The 24,380-nt window shown below is 41.1% G+C and overlaps 2 protein-coding genes across 9 annotated transcripts in view; both read left to right on the forward strand.

The window, feature by feature from the left end:
• The first annotated feature begins 710 nt into the window (after window positions 1-710).
• On the forward strand, window positions 711-5,906 carry LOC121705662. Of its 3 annotated transcripts, XM_042086805.1 has the most exons (15): window positions 711-1,009; window positions 1,674-1,766; window positions 1,958-2,029; window positions 2,142-2,213; window positions 2,299-2,400; window positions 2,869-3,219; window positions 3,371-3,648; window positions 3,736-3,969; window positions 4,058-4,149; window positions 4,249-4,353; window positions 4,487-4,677; window positions 4,774-4,938; window positions 5,022-5,264; window positions 5,552-5,615; window positions 5,735-5,906. In XM_042086805.1, exons 7-13 carry the CDS (start codon window positions 3,444-3,446, stop codon window positions 5,056-5,058), a joined length of 1,029 nt encoding a protein of 342 aa, XP_041942739.1. In that variant the 5' UTR covers window positions 711-1,009; window positions 1,674-1,766; window positions 1,958-2,029; window positions 2,142-2,213; window positions 2,299-2,400; window positions 2,869-3,219; window positions 3,371-3,443; the 3' UTR covers window positions 5,059-5,264; window positions 5,552-5,615; window positions 5,735-5,906. The 3 variants fall into 3 exon arrangements, with proteins under 3 accessions (XP_041942739.1, XP_041942741.1, XP_041942740.1); XM_042086807.1 differs by lacking the exon at window positions 3,371-3,648; XM_042086806.1 differs by lacking the exons at window positions 5,552-5,615; window positions 5,735-5,906 and having other exon boundaries at window positions 5,022-5,534.
• Window positions 5,907-16,778: 10,872 nt separating this feature from the next.
• LOC121705638 (collagen alpha-6(VI) chain-like) overlaps window positions 16,779-24,380 on the forward strand; it is a 34,657-nt gene continuing 27,055 nt past the window's right edge. For 5 of the 6 annotated variants that reach the window (XM_042086735.1, XM_042086740.1, XM_042086737.1 and 2 more), the window contains exon 1: window positions 16,779-16,874. The gene's annotated coding sequence lies outside the window, so the exon portion shown is untranslated. Of the gene's footprint in view, window positions 16,875-20,086; window positions 20,107-24,380 lie in introns of those variants that run through there. The other variant, XM_042086736.1, reaches the window with a different exon arrangement.

The raw sequence follows: 24,380 nt of genomic DNA on the forward strand, positions 1-24,380 counted from the left end.
TGTTATAAGGATTCCATTTCACCCCACTTTTACATATGCACAACTTATTGTTTTCACAGCCACACAATTTGAAGTTCAACAGTGTATGTCAATGACAGGCCTAAAGTATATGACTCGGTACAGAGTTAGTATGGCCTGGTACCTACAAAGGCGAACTTGGTATAAATATCTATATATATTCTGAAAGTACATGTTATAATGATTTCATTTGACCCCACTTTTACATATGCACAACTTATTGTTTTCACAGCCACACAATTTGAAGTTCAACAGTGTATGTCAATGACAGGCCTAAAGTATATGACTCGGTACAGAGTTAGTATGGCCTGTAACCTACAAAGGCGAACTTGGTATAAATATCTATATATATTCTGAAAGTACATGTTATAAGGATTCCATTTCACCCCCCTTTTACATATGCACAACTTATTGTTTTCACATCCACACAGTTTAATTATATTGACGTTGAAAAAATATAGCATTCTAATGTGTATTTTCGATTTAAATGTCTTATTTAATTATTTTCTAAATTTACTTTCCCTTTGGTAACACAATACAGTTTTAAATTAATAATTTTTAAACATATTCATTACTTTTTCATTGAAAAAGTAATGACTATGTTCTGACTTTTATTTTGAATGATTCGCGAATGGCGGCCATATTGGAATTTTCTTTACTGTCGCTAGTTTCACACTACTTTGTGGGCGTACTTGAACCTGATGTCAATCGTGTGGAAAGTACAGCCCACTACTACATTTCAGTTTAGGGAAGAGAGCGGCAAGCAAATAGGCTACAAGAATGGCTGAAGCCCTTGGCAAGAGAACCTTACCACCACCACAACCACCCGCTGCAGGGAAAAAATCGCGCTCGGAATCACAAATAAAATCTGATTAAAAAAAAGGAACAGGACCAGAGTAAATATTGGCACTGCTTTCCATCGCTGGAGACAACTAATGGACATGAAAGAAATGAGGTTCGACTCCGAACTTGCAACATTTCTTTTGGATTGGTAAGTAAAATGCTGTTAGTATTTCGCTAGAAGTTTGTTTGATATGTTTGTGTAGTTTTTTCGGGAAGTCATAACATGAAAATGTATAGAAGGCTGTTCGGTAACTCAAACGTGCTAATGTTAGCGATGGCTAACCATAGCTGTTAGCGTTGGATAGTTAGCTCTACCCCAAAGATCCGATCCGGTTTTCACCTGTTATCTAACGTTACCAAGCTGATGCCAAAATGTAACATTAGCTAAGAAGCTTGAAATGTCTTAGATGATAATGAACACCAAATGGACGCACGAAACGTAACGGAAAACATTGCAAGGTGTAATGAGACCGAATGTTTTTTGGTGACTAATGATAAATTACTTATGATAATTGCTAGAAGTGGTATTGCTAATGAAAATCAAACTTGATATATGCTGCTAAATTTGCATCAGGCGGGCAGCAAACGTAACACTCTAAATAGACGTTGTCCCTAGTTTCACTTGTATATGTGCAGCTAAGAATACTTCATAATTTTTAACTCCACTACAACAGTTTTGACGATGTAAGATAAAGTGATGGTGAAGTTATGCAGTGGCGATCGACTGGCCAGCTGATTTTGGGATCCGAGACTAGTTCCGGCATTAGGCATAACATTTGTACCTGACATTTGAACTGTGTAATTGTTTTTAGGTATGAAGGACCACTGTCCTCCACTCCCATGAAAAAACGGGCAGTACTGAGAGATCTCACTCTAACAAGCATCGGGTCAAGTGATTCTGATAAGTGAGTGTGGCTGACTTGTTTCAGGTCCTACTTTGCCCATGTTTCCTCACAGGCATGTTTTACTGTGAACTAGATGTCATTATCATGTCTAGGACCTAATTGAAAAGTTCACATTTCTGCCACAGACTGTAATGTCACATTACCTTTTTATTCTTGGGCCCACTCATTTTTTTGTGTTCAACCTGTTACAGAGACAAGCATGCCTCAGAAAAGGCCAGCAAGGGCTCAGCAGGTGTGGAAGAATTGGCCAGGCTTGAGTGCAGGTAGGTCATAATGTGCACTGTGATTGCATATTCTTCCAAGAGCTTTTCAGTGTTACTTCTTTCTGATTTTGTGTTAATTTAATATTCTATCTTATATAATGCTGTTTGCAAGCCTTGGTGAAATGAGCATTGGTGAGGAGGAACATCTGGATGAAAAAGCCATCAATGACTTGAGGAATAGCACGTGAGTATTTTGATCAGCGGAGTTGATGTCACTGAAGAATGTCATCTCAGTGTATATTATGTTATTGACTGTTTTGTCTCATCAGGATTGACTGGGCAGTTAACCCTCCACCTGTAAAGGCATCAGATACTGATGATGAGGAGCAGGACCGCTCTGATGAAGAGTACATCCCTCCACTTTCTCTTCGGTAAGTTTCCTAATGTCTCTTGTACTGCAACTTAATACTACCATCAAGTCACAAATGTATAGCTCCACAATTCTTGGCTCACCATCTCAGCTACACTCTGTTTTTCTGTTCAGCTTATTATCCATTCTATTTGCATGAAATGTGATGGCAAAACTCCTCACACTAACCACTGAAACTCAGTTTTTACTGCTGAAAACATCCTGGTTGTTCTGGTGACATATTCTACAAACCTGTTTGATTATGGAGGCACAACTTTATAAAAAGACAACTTAAAACAGACAGTTGAAATGACTACCATCACTAATTCATTCCAGTGCATTGCCCAATTGGATGTTATGAGACAAAGTGTCATGTCAGCCCCCATGTTTGCATGTGGAATAAGGTGAAAAGGACACTGCCTTGCAATGAAAATGTTTGTTTACATGTTTTTGGTAACATATCTATGTTTGTACTGTTTGACTGAAACAGGTTGGGTGGAGCTTTACCAAATGTTCCAAACTTTGATGCGCTGCCAGTCATTGGTTTGGAAGAGACTATACAAGACCTCACTCAGATTTTGAGTCTGAACCATCTACAGATCCTGACAGCTCCACTGCCTTACCAGCTGATTCAAATGTGCCAACTGTACAGAAGGCAGAGGACATTGTTGGTGCCAAGGCATCGATTGTGTATGATGATTGCTTGAAGTACCTTGCGGCCTTTGTTACACCACCGGTGAAACGGTGCACAGCAATAAATGTGACCGGTGCAACATGCCAACGCCACCCACCATTCCTGGTGAACATCAAAGGGAAAGGCACTGCAAGCATGTTAGAATGGGTATGTGACACTGTTGTTATGACAACTATGTGAATGTACACTTCATATGGACACCAACATGTACCCTTACCTCTAAATGTTTTTAAGAAAAAGTTAACTGGTATAAAAACTGCTATAGCTGTTCTATAAGTCTATCTGTTCTTATCATTAGAGCTGTGCTGATGGACACATTGTGTGGCGATGGGTTTCACAGCCCTTGATGAAGTACGGACTCCATAGACTTTATGCTGAGCACCAACATCCTGCTATCAGGAAACAACTACGCTAAAATTGCACTGCTATTTAGATTTATGAACATGGGCATTTTTGGCCCAAACACTTTTTTCTCCATCCAAGACACGTACTGTGTCGACTCCATCAAAAAGTACTGGATGGAAAAAAGGGCAGATGTGATTGCAAGACTTCAGGACAAAGATGTTGTTGTCCTTGGTTGGTGATACACATACAGTTTATCTTTCTAGAAATTATGTTGCAGTATTTTTATCTAACACAAACTCTCTTGTCCTATACATCTAGCTGATGGCAGAAACGACACGCCGGGTCACTGTGCGCAGTACTGTAGTTACACTACAATGGAAAACGACACATTGGAGATCATCAGTGTAGTCACAATAGACAAAAGACAAACCGACAGACGGTCTGCCATTATGGAGAAGGAGGCCTTCATCTTGACAATAGATCAACTAGTCACTGAAGTTAAACTGGTCGAAATCTGCACAGATGCCCACTCACAGATTGGTGCCCTGATGGGTGAGTTCATATCCACATGCCCTAGCTGTTACTTGACATGTAGTCAACATTTGACTTATTTCCATCTCTGCATGTACATGTTTTGTAGATCCTGTAAAGGGGAGGTACAAGGACCATGGGATTCATCACAGTTTAGATATGTGGCATGGTGCCAAGAATTTGGCAAAGAAGATTGCGGCTGTGAGTGTCCATAGTAGCAGTTTAATTGTACCCTTGCGTCTTATAATGTTGTCATTGTTGTGCATTGCTATTAATTACGGTTTTAATCCTTATACCCAGGCAGCCCAGGTAAAAGAACTGTCTGTCTTGCTCCTTTGGCTGAAAGATATCATAAATCACTTCTGGTGGTGCTGCAAAACAGCCGACTCCTATGAAGAGTTCCTGGTAAGTTTTGTGTAGTTTCTCCCGTTAATTTCCCAAATCTTATTGTAATTTAACCTTATAAATAAGCCATCCCAATTGTGAACTGCCCACTGATAATTGTTGTTTCTTTTTATGTTGTGTATTACAATTGTAGACACTTTGGGCAGGCCTTTTACATCATGTCTGCAACGAGCATGAGTGGGCTATGGGCAGCTGTAAACATGGGCAGCTGGCAGATTTGGAGAAGCAATGGATTCAAAGAGACTCTAAAGCACACAAGGCTCTTGTGGAGATAATCCTCAAGAAACGATGGTTGAAGGATGTGCACAAATACCTGTGCTTTCGGTATGTGTGGGAATTGGGGTGAAAGTGTTCATTTGACCAACAACTGCTCAGTTCTGCTTAGCTGTCTTAATTTGTTCTGTTTTAATTCCATTACAGATCAACGGCAGACCTCGAATCCTTTCAAAACCACATATTGATGTATGCCAGCAAGCGCTTTGCCTTCAGTCCACCGGTGTACGAAGCCCGAGTCCTTCTGGCAGCCCTGGACTACAACTACCATCGGGACCGACCTACTCAGAAGAGGGCAGATGGTACAGAGATGTAAGTATTACGAGAACTACTGAAATCTTTCTTGTTACTTGTCTCAATGTCTTTCAACAACAATATCACCCCCCTATTTTCAGGTACAGACGAGTGTACAAGAAGAATGCGAAACAGTAGTGTCTATGCACGCAAGACTCCCAAAACCTACAGCTACATTGGGGAACTACAGACGCTGGTGGTGAGATGTAGGCTGGAGAGTGGCTCTGGAATGCCCAGAACAAGAACCCTAAGGCCAGATGACCCACGAAGGCTTGGTTTACTTCCACCTGTACCACCCCCACCAACGGCAGAGCTTGTACAAAGACAAGTCAGGAGAGGACTAGGTATGCAAAAATTAGCTCCTGTGTAGTGTTTGGGTGTGTACAAGCAAACATACCACTGGTTAGGGAGTTATAGCTGTAGTTGTATGAATGTCCTTCTCTTTCAGATAGCAATGCTAAAACTGGCATAACATATGTACCTCAGTGACGTGTAGTAAATGAATGCAAAATAGTAGGATCTTGTGGATCCTGACACTGAGTATGAGTTTGAGGAAGAAATGTAGTATCAGGTTTTCCTGTTTGACCAATCAATCAAGCATAATTACAAAGAAATGTTTTGTATGTTTTAGGACCTGATTTACAGTCGAGTTCTCCCCAGTGAAGCCAGAATTGCAGCATCCAGTGTACGCATAGGTGAGTGAAATGCACTCTGTCAGGTCGCTTAATTTTTGTATGACATGTAAAATGTATTTCAATCATATTGTCATTGCCTTTTACAACTTCTTACAACTGTTCATTTCCACTCGTCGCAGTTCAAGCCTCCGACAAAGAGAAGGATTGGGACCAATGGGACACCCACCAACAATCACACTTATTTAAAATTAGTAAATAGTACTAAAAGTATTATCACTACCATTTCATGCTTTACCACAGTTATTTCAGTCTACACAGACTGAAACCCTGCAACATATTGTTTGTCCTGATCGTTATTAGAGAGTAATTTGTTCCAGACTGGCAAGAATTATTCTACTGCTTTCTTTCTTGTACATTAAAAAGTAAGAGCTGGCCCCAGGGTTTGATTGTCAACGACGGACAGAAAGGTTTATTAAATACAGATTAGCAAAGCAAAGTAATGTAACAACACAATTTACAGTAAACTTTCTGAAAGTGAAATAGTTATGTAAACTTAACGTTAAGAACAAAAAGGTAAACTAAAAGCCAGGAAGAAAACCTGTGTATTGGCCCTGAGGATCCGGAAATGTGTCCCTAATTTTACAGACACAACAACTCGGGATTACCAGTCTGTTCCCAGCTCCCAGGGACCCATGCTGCCAGTAAATGTAATGTCTATAGGCGGCATAGCGAAACTCTCGGCTCTCTGCCCCTGGTTCTCTGGCACGGCCGAGCGCTGTAACGTCTTCCCTATACTGGCGGTGAATGCGCAGGAAGCCTCCATCCAGGCAGTAATCCATAAAGTGTGGTAGGTTACTAATGCAGTTGTTTGGTGTCTGCCGGCAGCATTTTCTCTCCCTGTCGGTGGGCATGTCCCTGCAGTTATGACAGGTGCACCATGGCAGACCAGCTGATGGAGGGGGAGGGGGGGCATTATTCTGGCGTAATGCCAGGACATCAAACACCAAGCCTGTTTGCCACTGTAGAATGTCATTTGTGAAGGACCTCAGCTCCTCAAAGCTCAAATCTTGCAGGAGGTTCTGCGAGGCCATAAAGTGTAGGTTAATCATGTGCAAATCATCACTGCATAATGTGGAACATTTACTACTCATAACATTCAATGGTTATGTCCTCAAATAGGCTAACTGTCTAGGATGTCATGTGTGGCCAGTGAAATCCACTTGAAATACTACAAACTGGGTGGACATAAATAACGTTTAGCTTCAGACACCCCGTCCAAGTAGCCTAACCTGAGTCGCGGACATTCTTTCACGGCGACGCTCCTCCACTCTTCTGTCCTCTTCAGCCCTGGCTGCTGCTGCCCTATTTGCTCGTGTGCCCGTGCCTCTTCCTCTTCCTCTGCCCCTGCCTCTTCCTCTAGAATCTCCCCTTTTCTTTCTTGTCTGACTAGGCTGTGACTGGCTGGGCACTGGGGTGTAATCTTCATCATCAGTCTGCCATAACAGATAAAAACGACCTGATGGTTACAGTCGGAATCTCGAAGTAAACATGAGGAAGACATGCACCATTTCACACTATATTTACAGTTTAAAACCGCTCTGAGCCAAGATTAGCTAGATTTATTCACGCAAATATTGGCTCAACATAGCGCTTGACATTGGCTAACGTTACGTTGACGCTAGCTTGGTCAACATCAGCGAATGCTGTGTGTCAAATTAATGTAATTCAAACTAACAATAAAAACGTAATATGAACATATTCACTGGCAAAGGTGAAAGGGAGTAGCTTGAAGATGTCATATCAACGACAACCGTTCCTCTGGAGTCAAAACGTTAGTTATGTAGGCCTACTTAGTGCAGTTGGCTCGGCTATATGGCTCTACCGCTCTGGGGTCGTTGTGAAGGTAGGGGCGGAGCATAGACGAACAGGCTTGGATCGGAGGAGGGATTATCATCATCATGCCGTTTCTCGGTTGTTACTCTAGGGTGGACCAACTCACTTTCTGGAGTAATACTGCCCCCATCTTTTATGGAGTGTGGAGTATGAATTGATTTTTTGGCGGACATTTCACATGGCACCTTTAAGACACGATTAATTACATGATCATACACCCATTGTATTCAAACAAATGTTGAAATTACCTTTGATGAAATAATCACTGCACAGACGTGTCTGTGAAGGTTGCCAGGTTCCATTTCCTGAAACGATTGCACGTCTGATAGCCTGTATTCATAGTTGTCTTCTCTCTGAATTCTCCTTATCAGATGGGATCCGGTAAAAACATAACCCCGGCTTATCTCCTCGGCGGTTAGTGCATCCAATCGCACAACAACTATCTAGCATGTTATTTACACCTCAAAACACCAACTTTTGTATAGTAAAACTGGCGAAGTTCTGGCCAGATCCTACACTAATTTACTGGATTTCGTTGATGGAGAACAACGTTCTTGCCCGCCAGCCAGTGGTTGTGACGTCACATGCAAGGTGACTTTAAACTTCATATTTTCAATTCTTTTAAAAAACAATTCCATGTCCTCAAAATACTCGAAGTTAAAGATTAATAATTATCCATAATTTCATGCTTTTCATCAGCATTTAGTAGTCTGGCCCAGTTCTAGAGTTCATTAAACTTGTAAAAACAAAACATTAATTCTTGTTAAAGGAGAATTCCGGTGTGACATTAACCTAAAGTGTGTTGAAACATGATACTGAGTGTGAACGTATGTCTCATAGCTCACCTCGGCTTGTCCCCTGCACTCAGAAATCTGGGGCTAGTTAGCCAATGCTACCAACACAGTGTTTCATTGTGGTGCCTCAGGCATCGGCCTAGCCATGCAAATAAATCACTGTTTTACACCATTTACGAGGCTCAAAGTAGCTCCATACTTCATTGGTAGACTTCCTAGGGCCTTGACATTTAAAACGAGACATAGAGAACTTTGAAAAAGCACTGGTAGTTTATTTACAAGACGATTTACCTTAAGGAATTTTTTCACTTAAGGAATTTTACCGTTCGACGCCATCTTGAATTTAGTCACGATAAGTCGAGCGACGAGTACAAACGAACAGGTATGATAAGGGATCAGATTCCAAAAATAATTCAGTGGAAATGCATGGATTCAATTGTTTCCGTAGCAGCAACTGAAATCCATGCATTTTCACAGAATTATTTTTGGCTGGTCGGGGAAACAAATAAACAAACTCGTTAGTGGGACGAGTACATAAGTAGGCCTAGTTCTAAGTTGTGTTTTAGTATTATATTTGTATTACTTTAGCTTGGGTTTTGTATTATTACCTAGAAATATGCTAACCATTCGTGCTTCAGTTCTAGACAGGTCATCATAATAAGTTATTAAAACCTTCGGGGCTAACGCCTTTCATTTCTGCTGCAGCAGGTTGTGCGCAACAGAGTAGACGGACATAAGATACAGTCTGAGGAGTTGCAGCTTTATTCAGTTACCCGCAGTTGAAACTAAACCTAAGTTTCCCTCACAAACTCTGATTTGGTCGCTATACTGTAGCTTATTCCAAGCTGAGCCGTTTATGAGCGTTTAGTCCTAAATGAAAACGATTCAAACTTTCTAGCCACTCACTCGCAATTCACTGACGTCAGGTTCACTTAAAGGAGCCACACATACTGTAGGGCTAGGCTACTGTTATGTTGTTGACTGCCGTACTATTGAGGACTATCATGAGTTCTGTCCATAATTTGGTGGTAGGTAAAATTACTGCAATAAAATTATGCTTATTAAATGCTTTCCCCAAATCACTTTTCACATTTTTTTTTCAAGAGTAATATTATCGGTTATCGTATCGGTATCGGCCACAACAAACCAATAAATATCGGTTATCGTTATCGGCCCTAAAATTCCATATCGGTGCATCTCTAACAATAAGTAAATGCAACATATTGGGTACTGAAATATTCACAAGAATCCATAGAAAGTAGGCACGACCAGTAGGCACGGCTGAAGTGCCCTTGAGCAAGGCACCTAACCCCTCACTGCTCCCCGAGCGCCGCTGTTGTTGCAGGCAGCTCACTGCGCCGGGATTAGTGTGTGCTGAGTGTGTTTCACTAATTCACGGATTGGGATAAATGCAGAGAACAAATTTCCCTCACGGGATCAAAAGAGTATATATAGTTAATACTTATACTATTATCCAATATTAGTTGTACAGATGTATAGTCTATCTTACACACACTCATTTGAACCAACAAAGTAAATGCAAAAATAGAGACTTTTTTGTAATTATTCCATATGTTGTGTAGTCAGTCTATATCAGAACATCTGGCATACAATCTAAATCATAGGTTCTCAAAGTGCGGCCCTGGGGCCAATGGCGGCCCGCGATAAGTAAGGGATAATCAGAGAATGTCTAATAAGGGGAGAACTGCCACTCTCGGAAAACTTCCGGTTTCTGAACTGGTTGCAGTTCCTTCTGTGGTTCCACATGAGGGCGCTCATCCACGAGTGCAGAATGCATGGAGGTCTATGGAGCTGTACCCCTCAAAATCCACTTTTCTCGGGATATAATTTTTTTTCAAGTAATTTGAGTATTGTATTCGAAAGGGGAGGCAAAGAAAATACACTTGGTTGAGTATTATATTTTTTAAAGTCACTTAATTGTTCTAAAAAGCCTTTAAAATGTGTCAATGATGTCATTCATTAGCACAATGCTAGCGTGTTATGTGCAACAACGACCCAACCTGTAAGAAATCAAAAGGACATAAGTACTCGTTCATTCAACTTTTGACCTATAACCCATGTTGAAGTTATACAAACTACACTCAAATCTGAGATTTGTCAACGACAATCAGGTGAAAGAGACAAATTTAGCCGTCTAGCTCCATTGACTCCCATTCATTCTGCACTCATGGCGATCGCCCCCAGTGGAACTCTGATGGAACTGCATCCAAAACACATAAAATGTGTTTAATGCAATAAATAGAAACTGTAGAGATGCAACCTGGTCTTTAAAATGATTACAAATAGGATTTTTTTCCAGTTTTTTTTCTCCCCCCGCCCCTTTGGCGGCCCTCAGTTCAATGTTGGGTTCCTGAATTGGCCCTCACTAATCAAAACTTTGAGAACCCCTGATCTAAATAGTCCACAAGAAACATCAAAGTGTTACCTTTCATTTGAAACCAGGATTATGCTTCTACACCAAGAGGTTGCCATACAGTAAGCCTTTTATTGTCAGTATGGATTTTGGGAACCCAAAAGTCCTATGTGGAGTCCATGAGCATACCGTGGCAAATAATGGTCCAAAGCAGTCATTTTTTATTTCCATATTGATCTACATTTGGACACAGCTTGACAAGACCTGGTGCTAGGACTCAGTTGTGTTTCTAAGTCATCTCAAGTGACCTAGAGGGCTGAAATGTGGTCAGTTTAGAGATATCCGGCCATAATATAAACAGTATTCTAGCCTCTGTACCTCTGTGCCAGTACTTCCCACAGCTATTCTGATTGTTCCCTAAGAAACTACAAGGTCTCAGCTTTCTAAAGAGACCAAGAATTTGATGGTAGGCCAAACTACAATAGGTGGGAACAGTGGAACAGTGGTCTCTGAAGTAGGCAGTAGTGAATTCCGAGGGGGAAAAGCCTAAAAATGCCCGTCCCATATGAAGTTAATTAAATAAAATGTTCAACGTGTTGCTTTAGGCCATAGGCACGATATTTAGGCTACCTCTGTTAGGCCTACACAAAGTTGCAAATTAAGGAGTATTTTCTGATCAGGGAAACCTTTCGGTCCACGGTTCAATTGTGCCGCAAATTAACAGATAGAGGGCGTGATTTAAATTCATGGCTCCGTAGACCAGCAATCTACTCGTCGAGGAGGCTCATAATTTGATAAACGCTGCAGATCATAGACAGAGAAAGCTCTGTGAATAGAACGCAGGCATAGGCCTATGATTTTGTTGTCACACGCTACTATAGAAAATTAACTTTATAAAGACCGGCTCGGCCAACAAAACAAAAAAAGAAAAATGTATGCCAGATGGCCAGTCCAGCCCTGCGTTCAGGAATTATTTAAGCAAAAGTGGAACGTATGCAATGTTTCATTTATCCCTCCTGATCGGGACAAATAAACAGACATGGGGGACAAAAGAAACAGTTTAGCATAAGCTATGTAAACTTCCCATACTTTCTATATTTTACAACAAATGTTCAGAATATGTAGCCTAGATGCGACGAGTGTTTAGTGAGTAGGCCTAAACTTGATGAACCATAAATGAAAAGTTTTCTTAACATTACATTAGGAGATTATTGCCATTAAACACTTTTACAAAAGTATAGGCCTAGCCTACAGTTAACACTTAATGACCTAGCAAATGTCGGCGACTTAAGTGTTTGATTAAATAAATAGGCACCGACAGATACAATAGGTAAATAGATATCTTTGCGTGTTAGCACAAGCAAAAGCCTGTAGGCCAATAAAAGCAAGCGTGTTTGCCACTTACATTTCTGACGTCTGACACTTCAAACTGCTGCAAGTGCATCAAGAAAGGTCCTGTCTTAGACCATGTTAATGGCCAATCGTAGACTAGGATTTGGGGGTGGCACCTAGGGTGGCCAATCGAATCTCAAGGGTGGCCTGTGCCACCCGGAGCCACCCCTCTGGCTCCGCCCCTGCTGTAAAGTCTATGGGCCCTATCATGACATTCTAAAGTGCATCGTCACTCGTCAAAAGTCTATTCAAATTTAGTAGGATGTCCAGTTCACATTGGGAGGGGTTTCGTTATCAAACGTGGAGCGCATGGCGCAACAAGGTGTTCCTAGGTTTTTTAATCAGTCATATGGGTGTGTTTGGGGCGTAACATCATTTTAAACCAATGAGAATGACATCTGTCATTCCCTTTAACGGCGCAAAGCGCGATATGTCAAATAAATGCATCGGTATTTTGGCATTCAACGGCGCATTTGAAGGAGGCTGCTTGCGAGACCGTATGGAATAGTCATTCTTAAACCATGCTTTACTAAAACCTAGCATAGCCTTCACGCATTTCCACTCGTCTATTATTCGAACTCATTGGCAAAGTGAAACTAACTAAGGGATACTCCTGAGGAGTCAGTCAACGACAAGACAGTTATATGCAGTTACTTTCACTATTGACTGACAATGGGTTACCACCGAAAACATAGGCTGGAAAAAGCAACACTTGCCCTAATGTTGCTCAAATGACTGAATAAAACATTTATCCTGCAGAGGAGTTGCTTATATCTCGTGACAGTGCGTCTTCAGCTGTGCTCCATACGTGTCTCTCGCCTCTCCCCTAATCACTTTTAACCGTCATTACCAATTTGCAAATGATGGTGAATAACTAATCATCATGAGATGTACAGTATTTCGTAATATCTTTATTCTAATTATGTTTCCCATTGTAATCGTGCAATTTGTAATGCTTTGCATGGACGTGCGCTGGTGTGCGTTCATGAATGATAGAAGGATGGTGCGTGCACCTGCCAATATGACTGTTGACATGCGCTCTTAAAATAGCATATGAACAACTCGCCATTGACTTCTGACCAGGTTTAGGTGGTGTATGATAGCGATTTTTAGACACGCCAGGCCCCTCCCTAGGTTGTTAATTGCCACACCCCTGGGCGCAATGCTTAAAAAATAAACGTGCAAAATACCGAATTCAACTTTGCGCGGGTGAATAACGAACTACGCCATGCGCTGGTGCCCAAAATACTGCCCTATGTTAAAAGGCCTACACCATGGTGCACCTTAATTCATGTATGATAGTAAAACTTTCTCAATCTGTAATTTGGTAATTAAATTCAATGTTATAAGTATAAATAATCTTTTGATCCCGTGAGGGAAATTTGGTCTCTGCATTTATCCCAATCCGTGAATTAGTGAAACACACAGTGAACACACAGTGAGGTGAAGCACACACTAATCCCAGCGCAGTGAGCTGCCTGCATCAACAGCGGCGCTCGGGGAGCAGTGAGGGGTTAGGTGCCTTGCTCAAGGGCACTTCAGCCATGCCTACTGGTTGGGGTCCGAAGCGCTAACCAGTCCGAAGCGCTAACCAGTAGGCCATGGCTGCCCCTCAAAACCAATCTGGCAATCATTCTGGGAGGTTTGACAGCCAAGCTGCAAGCCCTAGATGTCGGTGTCAACCACATCTTCAAAACCCACATCTGGAGTGAACGGGAGAAGTGTGTAAGCAGTTGAAAAAAATGATATAGTTTGCATGCACCATTATGGCTCGGAGTTCAAGAAGTGTGAAAACACTTGTGTAACCATGGCAAGCGACAGTCCTACAATGTAAGTTGATTCTAAAGTAGGCTATATGTATATGAGCGCCGCTGTTTTTGCGTTCTTGCGGTTCCTGTGCAGGAATGCAATATTTTGGACATAAAAAAATGGCACTGTAACTATATTGTACTGCACTTGACTGCAGAATACAGCATATTGGACATTAAAAACAGCATTGTACTTCAGGAAATATGCAGTAGATTGTAGTGCTGGGCGGTATGACCAAAAATGTATATCACGGTATTTTTCTAAATTCTTACGGTTTTACGGTATATGACGGTATTTTTTTTCCCCCATGCATAATCAGATGTTCACAGCATTTTCTACAGGTTGACAGAGGAATTGCTGCAGTACATTGACTAAGGATGGTCTATTTTACTGTCATGATGTAGAATAACTCCACACTAGTGGTAATGCAGTTTTGCATGGCCCCAGAAAATGATGCTGTTTACAAAGAGCCACTCATGATTCTAATGAAGAATCTAATCAGAATGCAAAGACAATTGCAGTCAAAATACAGAACTGTACTGTGCAAATTTCACAAACATCTTGTACATCTTGTTGGGTGAGCCACCCTTAGATAAGAATGCAAGCCACCCCCCTTACCAGGAACTTGAAAACTGGTTTGTATAATAAGTTACCAAATGAGGAACTAAAATATTTTTTTCATTGATTCACATTGAAAATATGTTTGCTTTAACCAAGCGATGGGTTTGTCCTTGGGACATGGGAGACCTAGCCTGGCCTTGGCCTGTCTACGTACTTCTGGTCGATTTCTTTTCCCTACAGTACTGCGAAGTCAGAGAGTCTGGTTTCCAGGCTATGGGAGACCCTTCAATCCTGCACTGACAAACCGCTGAAAAAAGCACCTCTTTGGTGAAGGTAATGAAGTTTTAACAGTACAGTATTAATAGTTCAGTACACAAACTCTCTTTGCTGATTGCGCTGCGCAAACGCAACCACCCCCCCACCCCCAATGCAAGACTGAACAGCTGACTGTCCCGCTGGTTGGTCGAGGCCACCAGCACCACGCTCCTGAACAGCTAACTGTCCCCCTGGTTGGTCGAGGCCACCTCCACCGCTGGTCGGCACCATGCTCCTGTACGAGTCTTCAGCTGCACGTCCCGCTGAACGGCACTAGTGGCAGCCCGCTGGTGCAGGAGGGGTAGTTAGAAGCGTGGGGTAAACTGAGAGAGGGGCAGTCTGCTGGTGCAGGAGGGGTAGTTAGAAGCGTGTGGTGTGTTTTGCACCGATCGTAGTGGATGGAGTTTTCAGGTGTGTTTTGCACCGATCGTAGTGGATGGAGTTTTCAGGTGTGTTTTGCACCGATCGTAGTGGATGGAGTTTTCAGGTGGCAGCCCGCTGGTGCAGGAGGGTCACAAGTGCGCAGCTGAGAACATGTCAGTGTTGCTACCCTTGCACTGGGGGAGGTAACCCCAGCTCGCACTATAGACCATATACCTGTATGAGCTGCTCACCCCAGCCGAGAGTACGCACAATCAAGGCCGTAGTCATGATGTCAACACTGGGGGGGAACAAATCTGTGGTGGGGTCTGGGGATCCCCAAACAGAATTTCAATACATTTTCTGCCATGCAAAAATATTACTATGTCATTAGTCAGTCAATTAGGGCATTCCAAAACTTTTGACGAACATAGGCATGGATGGATTATGAATCCCTGGGCATAGATGCAAGAAGCCCCCCGCCCCCCCAGTTAAGATGGGGGGGTCAGGGGACATGTTCTCCCGGAATATTGTTTTTTAAATGACCCCTTAAATGATGACTTGTGGTGAGTTTTGTGAAAAGAGAAGAGAAGGGTGGAGGAGAAGCTTCATGCAGAGACCCCTGAGCCCTTGGGTCCAGTAGGCCCATTCAGTAGTCCATCTCTGAACTGACTACTATTGTGGGCAGTCGTGGCCTACTGGTTAGCGCTTCGGACTTGTAACCGAAGGGTTGCCGGTTCGAACCCCGACCAGTAGGCACGGCTGAAACCACTCTTTTAAATATCTGGGAGAGACTGGTTCCGTGGGAAATATCTGGGAGAGACTGGTTCCGTGGGAAATATCCGTGGGAGACTGGTTCCGGTTACCACGCCTGGTGTTGGCCTTCCCAGGGACTGCAGATGGAAATTAGCTTTTAGCTGTAATCTGGTACAAGCCATCTTTTTACTCCACGTAATTAAGGAACCTTGTACATGATCCCTGTCTTAAATAAACCAATACACTAAACTAAACTGCATTTTCCTTACTTTGATGGTTATCTCCTATTGTGTTATTTATCCCAAGTGACTTTTTGTCATGTCATGTAGTGGCCAGTGTGCCTGGTCATAACACATGTTCACCTTAAAGCAGAGGCCATACTTAAAGCAAAATCTGGAATATTGAACTGAAGCTTGACTTTGAAGAATTATATTGCAAATCAAATTGCAATATCTGTCACAAAAAAACCCCCACAATTATGTGTTTTTAAGTCAAATGTAAAATTCTGACAAATAACCTGAATTTCCATGACCTTCTATATAGTGAATGATTGAATTCAGAGCAGCCATGGAGCATTCTACAATCTTCGACTTTTAGAGTGGAAAATGGATAAATGGGCATTGACAAAAAAACAAAGTGGGGCTAACCACAACCACTCGAGTAAGCAGTAGTGGTAAAAGCTAATAATGCTGCGTGGAAATATACTTCTATTAATATATTTTGGCAAGTACATTTCAAACTGCTACAAAATTCCCTGATATTCCCTGACTTTGCCATGTCTGGCATAGACTTTATTAAAATTGCATGATATTCCAGAAATTCCATGACCCACGGGAACCCTGAAGGTGGTGTGGGAGACGATCCTGCTATGAATTCTTAAGAAGGGAGGTGTCTGTGTCCAGTACACAAATAAAAATCTAAACACTCCCCTTGAGTCACTCTTACTACATATATGCCCGTGTTTCTGAGTGACTGTGTGCTGGATGAGAAGTCGCTGTCAGGCCTACAGACGCAGCAGATTCCAGTAGGGGCCATTACAACCCTGGTCAACTACAAGAGACTCTGGTAAGGGTTGACATTTGACTTCTCTGTCTGTAAATTAGTCAGTTGAGGGTGGCAAATAGGGAGAGGGAGATACGAGTCGGGATCAGGATTTCATCGCTGGTCAGAATCATAGCGGTGCTGTGGCTCCTGGACCTGTATGTGGTTGGGATGCTGTCACTGGCAGTCTTAATGTTGCAGTTTTGATTGAATCCCTTCATATTTTGATTGACTTGTTTCAGGTTCATGTGTGTATTAAAAATATAATTGTAGTAACTGGGTTCACATCTACTGTAACCTCAATAAACACAGAATGGAGTTACTTAAAAAGAAGGTTCAGATGCAAAGAGATAAAACTTGTTCATGCATCAGTGCTGTGTTGCCCATGTGCTACGGGTGAGTCATATGAGGTTCGACTTGTTCATGCATCAATGCTGTGTTGGTCATGTACTACGGGTGAGTCATGCAATATTGATGAGGATTAATACTTACTGTAAGACAGTCGCCCAATCTATTGTTAACACCTTTCTACACTGCACAAACTGCTTATCTAGCCAAAAGTCATTAATCTTATGTTAAAGAGACACCAGGCAAGCCTGATGCTTTTTCTCTACAAAACTCCTCCTCGCTCGGTCTGAAGCTCTTTTCCTTTTCTTTGCATCTTCCGTCAAGGGTTTTCGCTGCTTCTTCGCCGGCTCTGCCATTATACACACGTTTGCAACAATCGCTAGCGTTTCGTTAGCCTGCCTCTGTGCTGTGGATGCAGGATGTAAACTGATCCTGCTTCGGTCGGCGGGTACGATACACTGAACTTGCAAGCGGGATATTCTTCCTACAGGCAGTAGGGGCGGGCGAGAGAGTCTTCATTCGCCCTGTAATGAGTCATTTAACCATATACCGACTTACGAAGATGAGTAATTAACATGAAAACCTTGCCTGGTGTCCCTTTAAGATAAAAACAATGTAGATGGTATTGTTTTTAGTGTAAAGAGATGTACCTAGTGCTTTTTTATAAAAACATTTGACTTAATTTAATTCAAATGAGTTTGACTCATTTTAAGATGTCTTATCATGAAAACAAGCAAATATGGCTGCCATTGGGTTGAGAAAATTGGTAACACTTTTCTTGAAGGTATCCACATAAGAGTGACATGATGACACTGTCATGAACGTGTCATAAACATTATAAACAAGTCATAAAAATGTATGAAATAACCCTTCTGTCAATAAATGTCATTCGTTTTTTGTAGCGATGCACCGATTGCAATTTTCTGGGCCGATACCGATTTCCGATTTTTCATAGAGTTTGACCTGCCGATACCGATTTTAGCCGATTCCGATTTCATTTCTTCTAACCATTTTACAGCACACACACAAATAGTTATTTTCTATCTTTTCCTTGATAGAACATGTTAATATAGACGTGTAATCAACTTATCAATGATGAAATGGCTGTTGAGGAAAATGGAAACCGGTGAGCAGACAGATTCTTTTTCTAAGAAGATTCTTGTCTAACTTCAGATGCAGTATCAAATTATGGATTAAGTTAAGTTATGGAACACCCATTTTATGCTTCTCACATCCAATATCCAACTAAAGATTTAAGAACAATTTTCATGATACATTTGAACATACTACCATGTAACATATTTTCATATTCATTGATGAATTTATGGGAGGGCGAGGGAAAAGTGGTAGCAGCCTAGGCTATCACGCAAACACAGGGGAGAAGTGCTAATAGCGATCAGGTGCTCCACCATATGAAAACAGTGCACGTTTTGCGGTGAAAAAATGTAATCCAAATTCCGGTTAAATGCATCAATTAGGCTATAGAAACTTTCAGAGACGGCTGATTCAGTATTCAGAGCATCAGTTTTCTTCATTGTAGGCTACTATGTCAAAAGCAACTTTAACGTTTGTTTGCCTTTCTAATAGGCTATCATTTGTTCACTTTCACGACATCCACTTCTCAATCTGCTAGACTAGGGTATTTTAAGGCATAGCCCTAGTCTACGTGCAGTAAATAGTTAGGCTTAGAGTTTTTTTTTTTAAGTGGAGTAGAACTACTAGGGCTACTGTATGTCGCTGCTTGTTGATTATGTAGCCTAGTCTATGATCGCTAAACTTTGATTATTTTTAATGTCGCAATCGTTTATCTCCGTTCAGCAGGCTTGTGGTTCAGCTGTGGGCACGCAATTAGCGGCAGTGACGGGCGGTGATGAGCGATGTTTACGTAGCCTAATGAAGTGACAGCTTAGTAAATTCCACGTGTAACAGAGTTATAAATGTAGTTTAGTGTTTGTATGTGATTTTCGCCGTAATTAAGCAGCTGTATTGAGATTGGTGTTTTGGAGCCCCCTTTGGAGAAACGGTGTACTGCAGCTTTGCTACTTTTTGTCCATGTGTTGTTGCCGTACCCGATCAGAAGCGTTATGCTTTGCATTGGGTAGGTTGACTGTACAAAGCACTCCCCACTTTGTTTTAATTTTGTAACTGTAAAATGTTGTTTAAGTTGAAAACTTCGACATATCACTTATGTTATATTACTTTACATGTACTGTTAGGATTTGGGTGCGTTTCTAGCAACTTGGAGAAAGTTTATTTATGTTTTCATTATGACCACGAGATCACACACCGAGTCTTACGTGACTAGCTGTAAACTCCGCTAGCAACTTTCCATGCATTCAGTGTAGTTTAGTTTAGTGTCCATGGAAAGTACAATTCAGTCAATTAATTAGCAATGAATCTACAGTTAGTTTAGCATTATGTGTATGGATTATCTCTGTCTTCGTCTGTGAATGTTTAGTGAGTCTCTTGGAATTTTAATTAATTTGTTCTGTGCACCTGAACGCTACATGTTGCATGTCTCCCTTTTTAGTAGGGCTGACAGTGATGATATGAATGATGCATCTAATATAGCCCATTCAACTTAGTGTACTTCCTTTTATTTTGCTTGCGCAGATGCTGTTTTACGTACGCCAGTGCCTGAAGGCATATGTTGTTTTGGTTTTTCCAAAGGTATGTTGCTCCATATGTAAAATGTGAATTAGTTATAGAATGAGGAAATATTTTCCTGTGCATCTTTCTTAAGTTTATTTTATCAATGTCTAGTATGCTAAAGGTGTATGCTTCTGTAGGAATGTTTCTTTCTGTGTTATTTTAAAGAGATAATTATCAGAAGCGTTATGCTTTGCATTGGATGCTGTTTTACGTACGCCAGTGCCTGAAGGCATATGTTGTTTTGGTTTTTCCAAAGGAATAAATGTCATAAAAGCCCATTTTGGTCTCAGTCCCTTCACCGCCTGACCACCGTTACACACGCAGTAGGCCAATGGTAAAGCACAGCGTTTGCTGCATAGAAAAACTTAGTAGCCTATTAGCGCTTTCTTTGTAGCCCTACATCCAGCCCTGAGTGTTGGCCTGGTTGCTAGCTTCTTCAAACTTTGCAAACTCAGCTGGGTGTTGTTACAATTGCGGCGCACGAGTATATTTGACCGGCATAAAATCGGCATGTCTCAGACTGACCGGCCGGTCATGGCCGATCACGTGAAAATCGGCCGATTCCGGTCACCAGCCGATCTATTGGTGCATCTCTAGTTTTTTGTCATGACAAGTTAGGGTTAGGGTTCATGTGTCATGACAGGGTCATGTGTCATGACACTCTTATGTAGAGTCAAGTAAAGTGTTACCAGCAAATTTATCTGAAAATCAAACAAATTTGGCTGCCAGTGTGTTAAAGCCTGTGTTGCAGGTTAAACACCACTGTTGATTAATGGGTACATAAAGCACTCAATATATGTATATCATTTTAAAAATGTCTCCAAATGGTGTTAAATGCCAGTTTTTGTTGTTTTTAGCATTAGCGGGTTTTTTGTACGCAATTCGGTGATGACGTCACTTTGGGGACTACTTGATCTGTGCTTCATTCATTTCAATGCATTTCAATGGACATCGCGGTTACACTTTCAACATAAAGTTTGTATATTTACACTTCGAATTTCGTCACAGCATTTATATCACAGCTACCCTATGATCTACCAATGGTAATAACGGTGCCTGATATCAATTTAGTATTTTTTCAGAATTTCGGGAGGTCTCGTTTTGGAGGGTATATGTTTTACATTCATTCCTATGGGAAACGGTCGCGGTTACACTTTCAACATAAAGTTTGTATATTTACACTTCGAATTTCGTTACAGCATTTATATGACAACGACCCTATGGTCTAACAAAGATAACAATGTCTTCCGATTTTAGTTTAATGCAATTTTCTGAATTTGAGAGGCCTCGTTATGAGGCTATAATGCACCTATTCAGTTCAATGTATTATGCTTATAACATTACGACACTTTTTTTTTTACTGTCAGTGAACAGCACCGAGTGAAAGTCAACATTTTCTTTATATCTAGTGATAGTGATCATGTCGTTAGTTCAGATAAGTAGGCTACTGGGCAAACTTAGTCAGAAGATCAGAATATGAAGCATCATGATAGCTAGCTGGGCTAACTTTTTAGTCCCACCTGTGAGCCACCCCAGTTACTTAGCTTCTAGCCGCCGCCAATTAGGCTGGTCGTGTCTTCAGCATGAATATTTTCGATAACTACTGCTCGTGATTGATTGCCATTGACATCGTCAGGGTACGGCTTACCAAAGAGGGAGATAATATGGGCAAGTCGCAGTTTTGCAGGTGCTTGTGTGGGCTGTGCCGTCCCGATGGAAACTGTGGTGGAGAGCTGCAGTAACTAGGGAAGCGAGTGCATTTTGGCCGCTGGTCGAGGAGCTCCCCTGTGACCAGCATAATGACATGATCTATCTAGCTATCTATCTGTCTATATACATATCTAGGCTATCTATAGCCTATATATTTATCTATAATCTGCGCTATCTACTGCTGAACAATACCTTACTCGTCTCTCTTTACTCCTCTCTCGTTATTCTCAAGGGTCTCAAGGTGGGCTTTGGTCTGTAGTCTCCCCAAGGTGACGTAATGCAATGCATTGTGGGGGAAAGGAGAATCACTTCAAATGCTGTGAAATGTTACCTGCTTTTTCGTATTATATTCCGTTTTGTGATACCCAACAACATCAAATACAATGGATAACAGTTTAAATGTTTATTATCAACAAGCAAATTGTGCAAATTCGTTGGAAAATGAACCCTGCAACACGGCCTTTAAGCAAATCTGTCTTCTTAAATCAAGTCAAAATTATCTTGAGACAGAGCTATGTACTGCGCTTTATACTAAAAAAATTTTTTTATCTTAATATAAGATTAATATAATTATATAATACAATAAAAACAAGTCAATTTATCTGCCAATGGATTAAGTAAATGTATCTTAAATTGTTTTAAATCTTATCTTAAATTCAGATACATTTACTTAATCCATTGGCAGATAAATGTACTTGTTTTTATGTCTTCATTTAATTCTTATTTTAAGTTAAATAATCTTACGAGAAAGGCAAACAGTTGTGGTTCACTTTTGGCAATGTTGCAGCAAAGTCATGCAAATTAGGTTTGTCACCAAAAGTTCACTGGAAGTTTGCCATTATTGGCAAGTGTGGTGGCAAATCATTGGTGAACACATTTGCCATTAGTGGCAAACTTCTCATTGTTGCCAGAACTTTGCTTGAAGTTTGCCTAATAGTGGCCATCAATGGCAAACTTCTCATTGTTGCCAGAACTTTGCTGGAAGTTTGCCTATAGCGGCCAACACTGGCAAACTTCTGGCGATATTTTCTAGTGAACTCATTTGTATTCCACAAATTACCCACAAGCTACAAATCTGCCGCAAACATTTAATTTTTATCAGGGTTATCTTTTATCTCAATAACATTTTATCTAAGATTATAACACTCTGCAAAATATCACTTTTTGCAGTGCATTGGATTGTTTACAAAATTAAGCAGTACCAGAAGCATTTTTTTTTTGCCCTTTATGTGTGACCTATTTTGAATAATGAAATTCTTAAAGGTCCTGTCACAGAATATGGCAGGAGCAGGCTGAGCCCATAAGATTGATGGATAGCTGTCACTTGCCCCACCTGCGTTTCTCGGCACACGCACACACACACACAGAGTCACACACATTCACACTAACACTGCCACCTGCCCACACCCTGTCCCAGGAACAGGGCTGGCTCTAGCCTACTACATTAGCGTGGGCTGGAAGAAATCCTGTGTGGGCAACATAGCAAAGTGGTCAAATTGGATCAAAATGGACATAAACACAAAATAAACACAAACAAATTGGTACTACCTAGCTTGAGTTGCTGCAGGCAGTATTTCTGATACATGTATTTTACATAATTTTAAATAGTAATAGATGTTATATGCCCCCCTAGCATAAAGCAACATGATGAAAAGTTAATTTAATTAATAATTTGCCCAGACTTGTGATCATAATATTGAGATTCAGGAAGATGACCCAGTGCAAGATTAGTAACTTGTAGGTTGCTCACACAAACAAAACAGTCCCTCATACCAGTCCCTCAAGTTTTTCCTCATACCAGTCCCTCAAGTTTCTTTAATGATCAGTTTCTTTAACTTTAACTTTAATCATCCAATCGGAACATGGAACCAGTTATGTGGTTACCTTGCAACATTGCTCAATCTGGGCATGCACTGACGATATCAGAGACTTGTCTCCACTTTGTACCGCTTGACCAATTCAGCTGTAAACGTAGCCTTACAAAGCTTTTCTAAGATTCATCTTAAGGACGTTCGTTTGGTTTTTCCAACTGTAAGGATGAATGTGCGTGCACTGCTCTTAAGATGTTCTTAAGGGCAGCTGTCCACGTTAATAGTAATAATCTGCTCATACCTTATAGGCCTAATAAAGGGTAGCCTACACTTTGCCAAAGAGAATCAGAAACTATTCTGCCAATGTCTCATTTCATAACCTAATTGCAATTATGTCTGTTTTAACCAAATTACATTTATGACATTTTGAACGCTAAAATCTGATTCATTGGGATTCAAGTGAATATAATATAATAAAGAATGGGAACGTAAGTGTGATAACTATATTCTCAGTAGTAATTTCCCTGTATGTCCGTCAGTGAGAAGCCATCTATGACTACTCCAGACCATTCGTTAATCTAGGAATGTTTTCATAATGTTTTTAAGCAACGATGGAAACAGTCTGCAAATCTTAAAGCAACACCAAAGAACTTTCCCTCTGTCGCACGCACGCTATTTGTTTATCCAGCACCGGCTTTGCAAATAACAATGTCCACAGACAAGGTAGAATATTTTGCATGACTTATAAAAGTACGATGTATTGCGACATCAGATGCAAGTCAAATTTGTAGTTTCTTATGTCTCATTCCATCGAACTACAGATCCGCTACCCGATCTGGCAACCTTACATTGTGCGGTTATAGCCGATAGAGGGCCGCGAAGCGAATGCAGAATTGCCGTTCACCCTGTTACGAGTTGATGAACCACTGAAACGATTTTGGAAACATTATTTTAAGGTATAGAAAACTCTTTGGTGTTGCTTTAAGACGTTCGTAAGAGGGACTTTACA

The sequence above is a fragment of the Alosa sapidissima genome, chromosome 3 (genome assembly GCF_018492685.1).
Source record: "Alosa sapidissima isolate fAloSap1 chromosome 3, fAloSap1.pri, whole genome shotgun sequence".
Classification (NCBI taxonomy): domain Eukaryota; kingdom Metazoa; phylum Chordata; class Actinopteri; order Clupeiformes; family Clupeidae; genus Alosa; species Alosa sapidissima.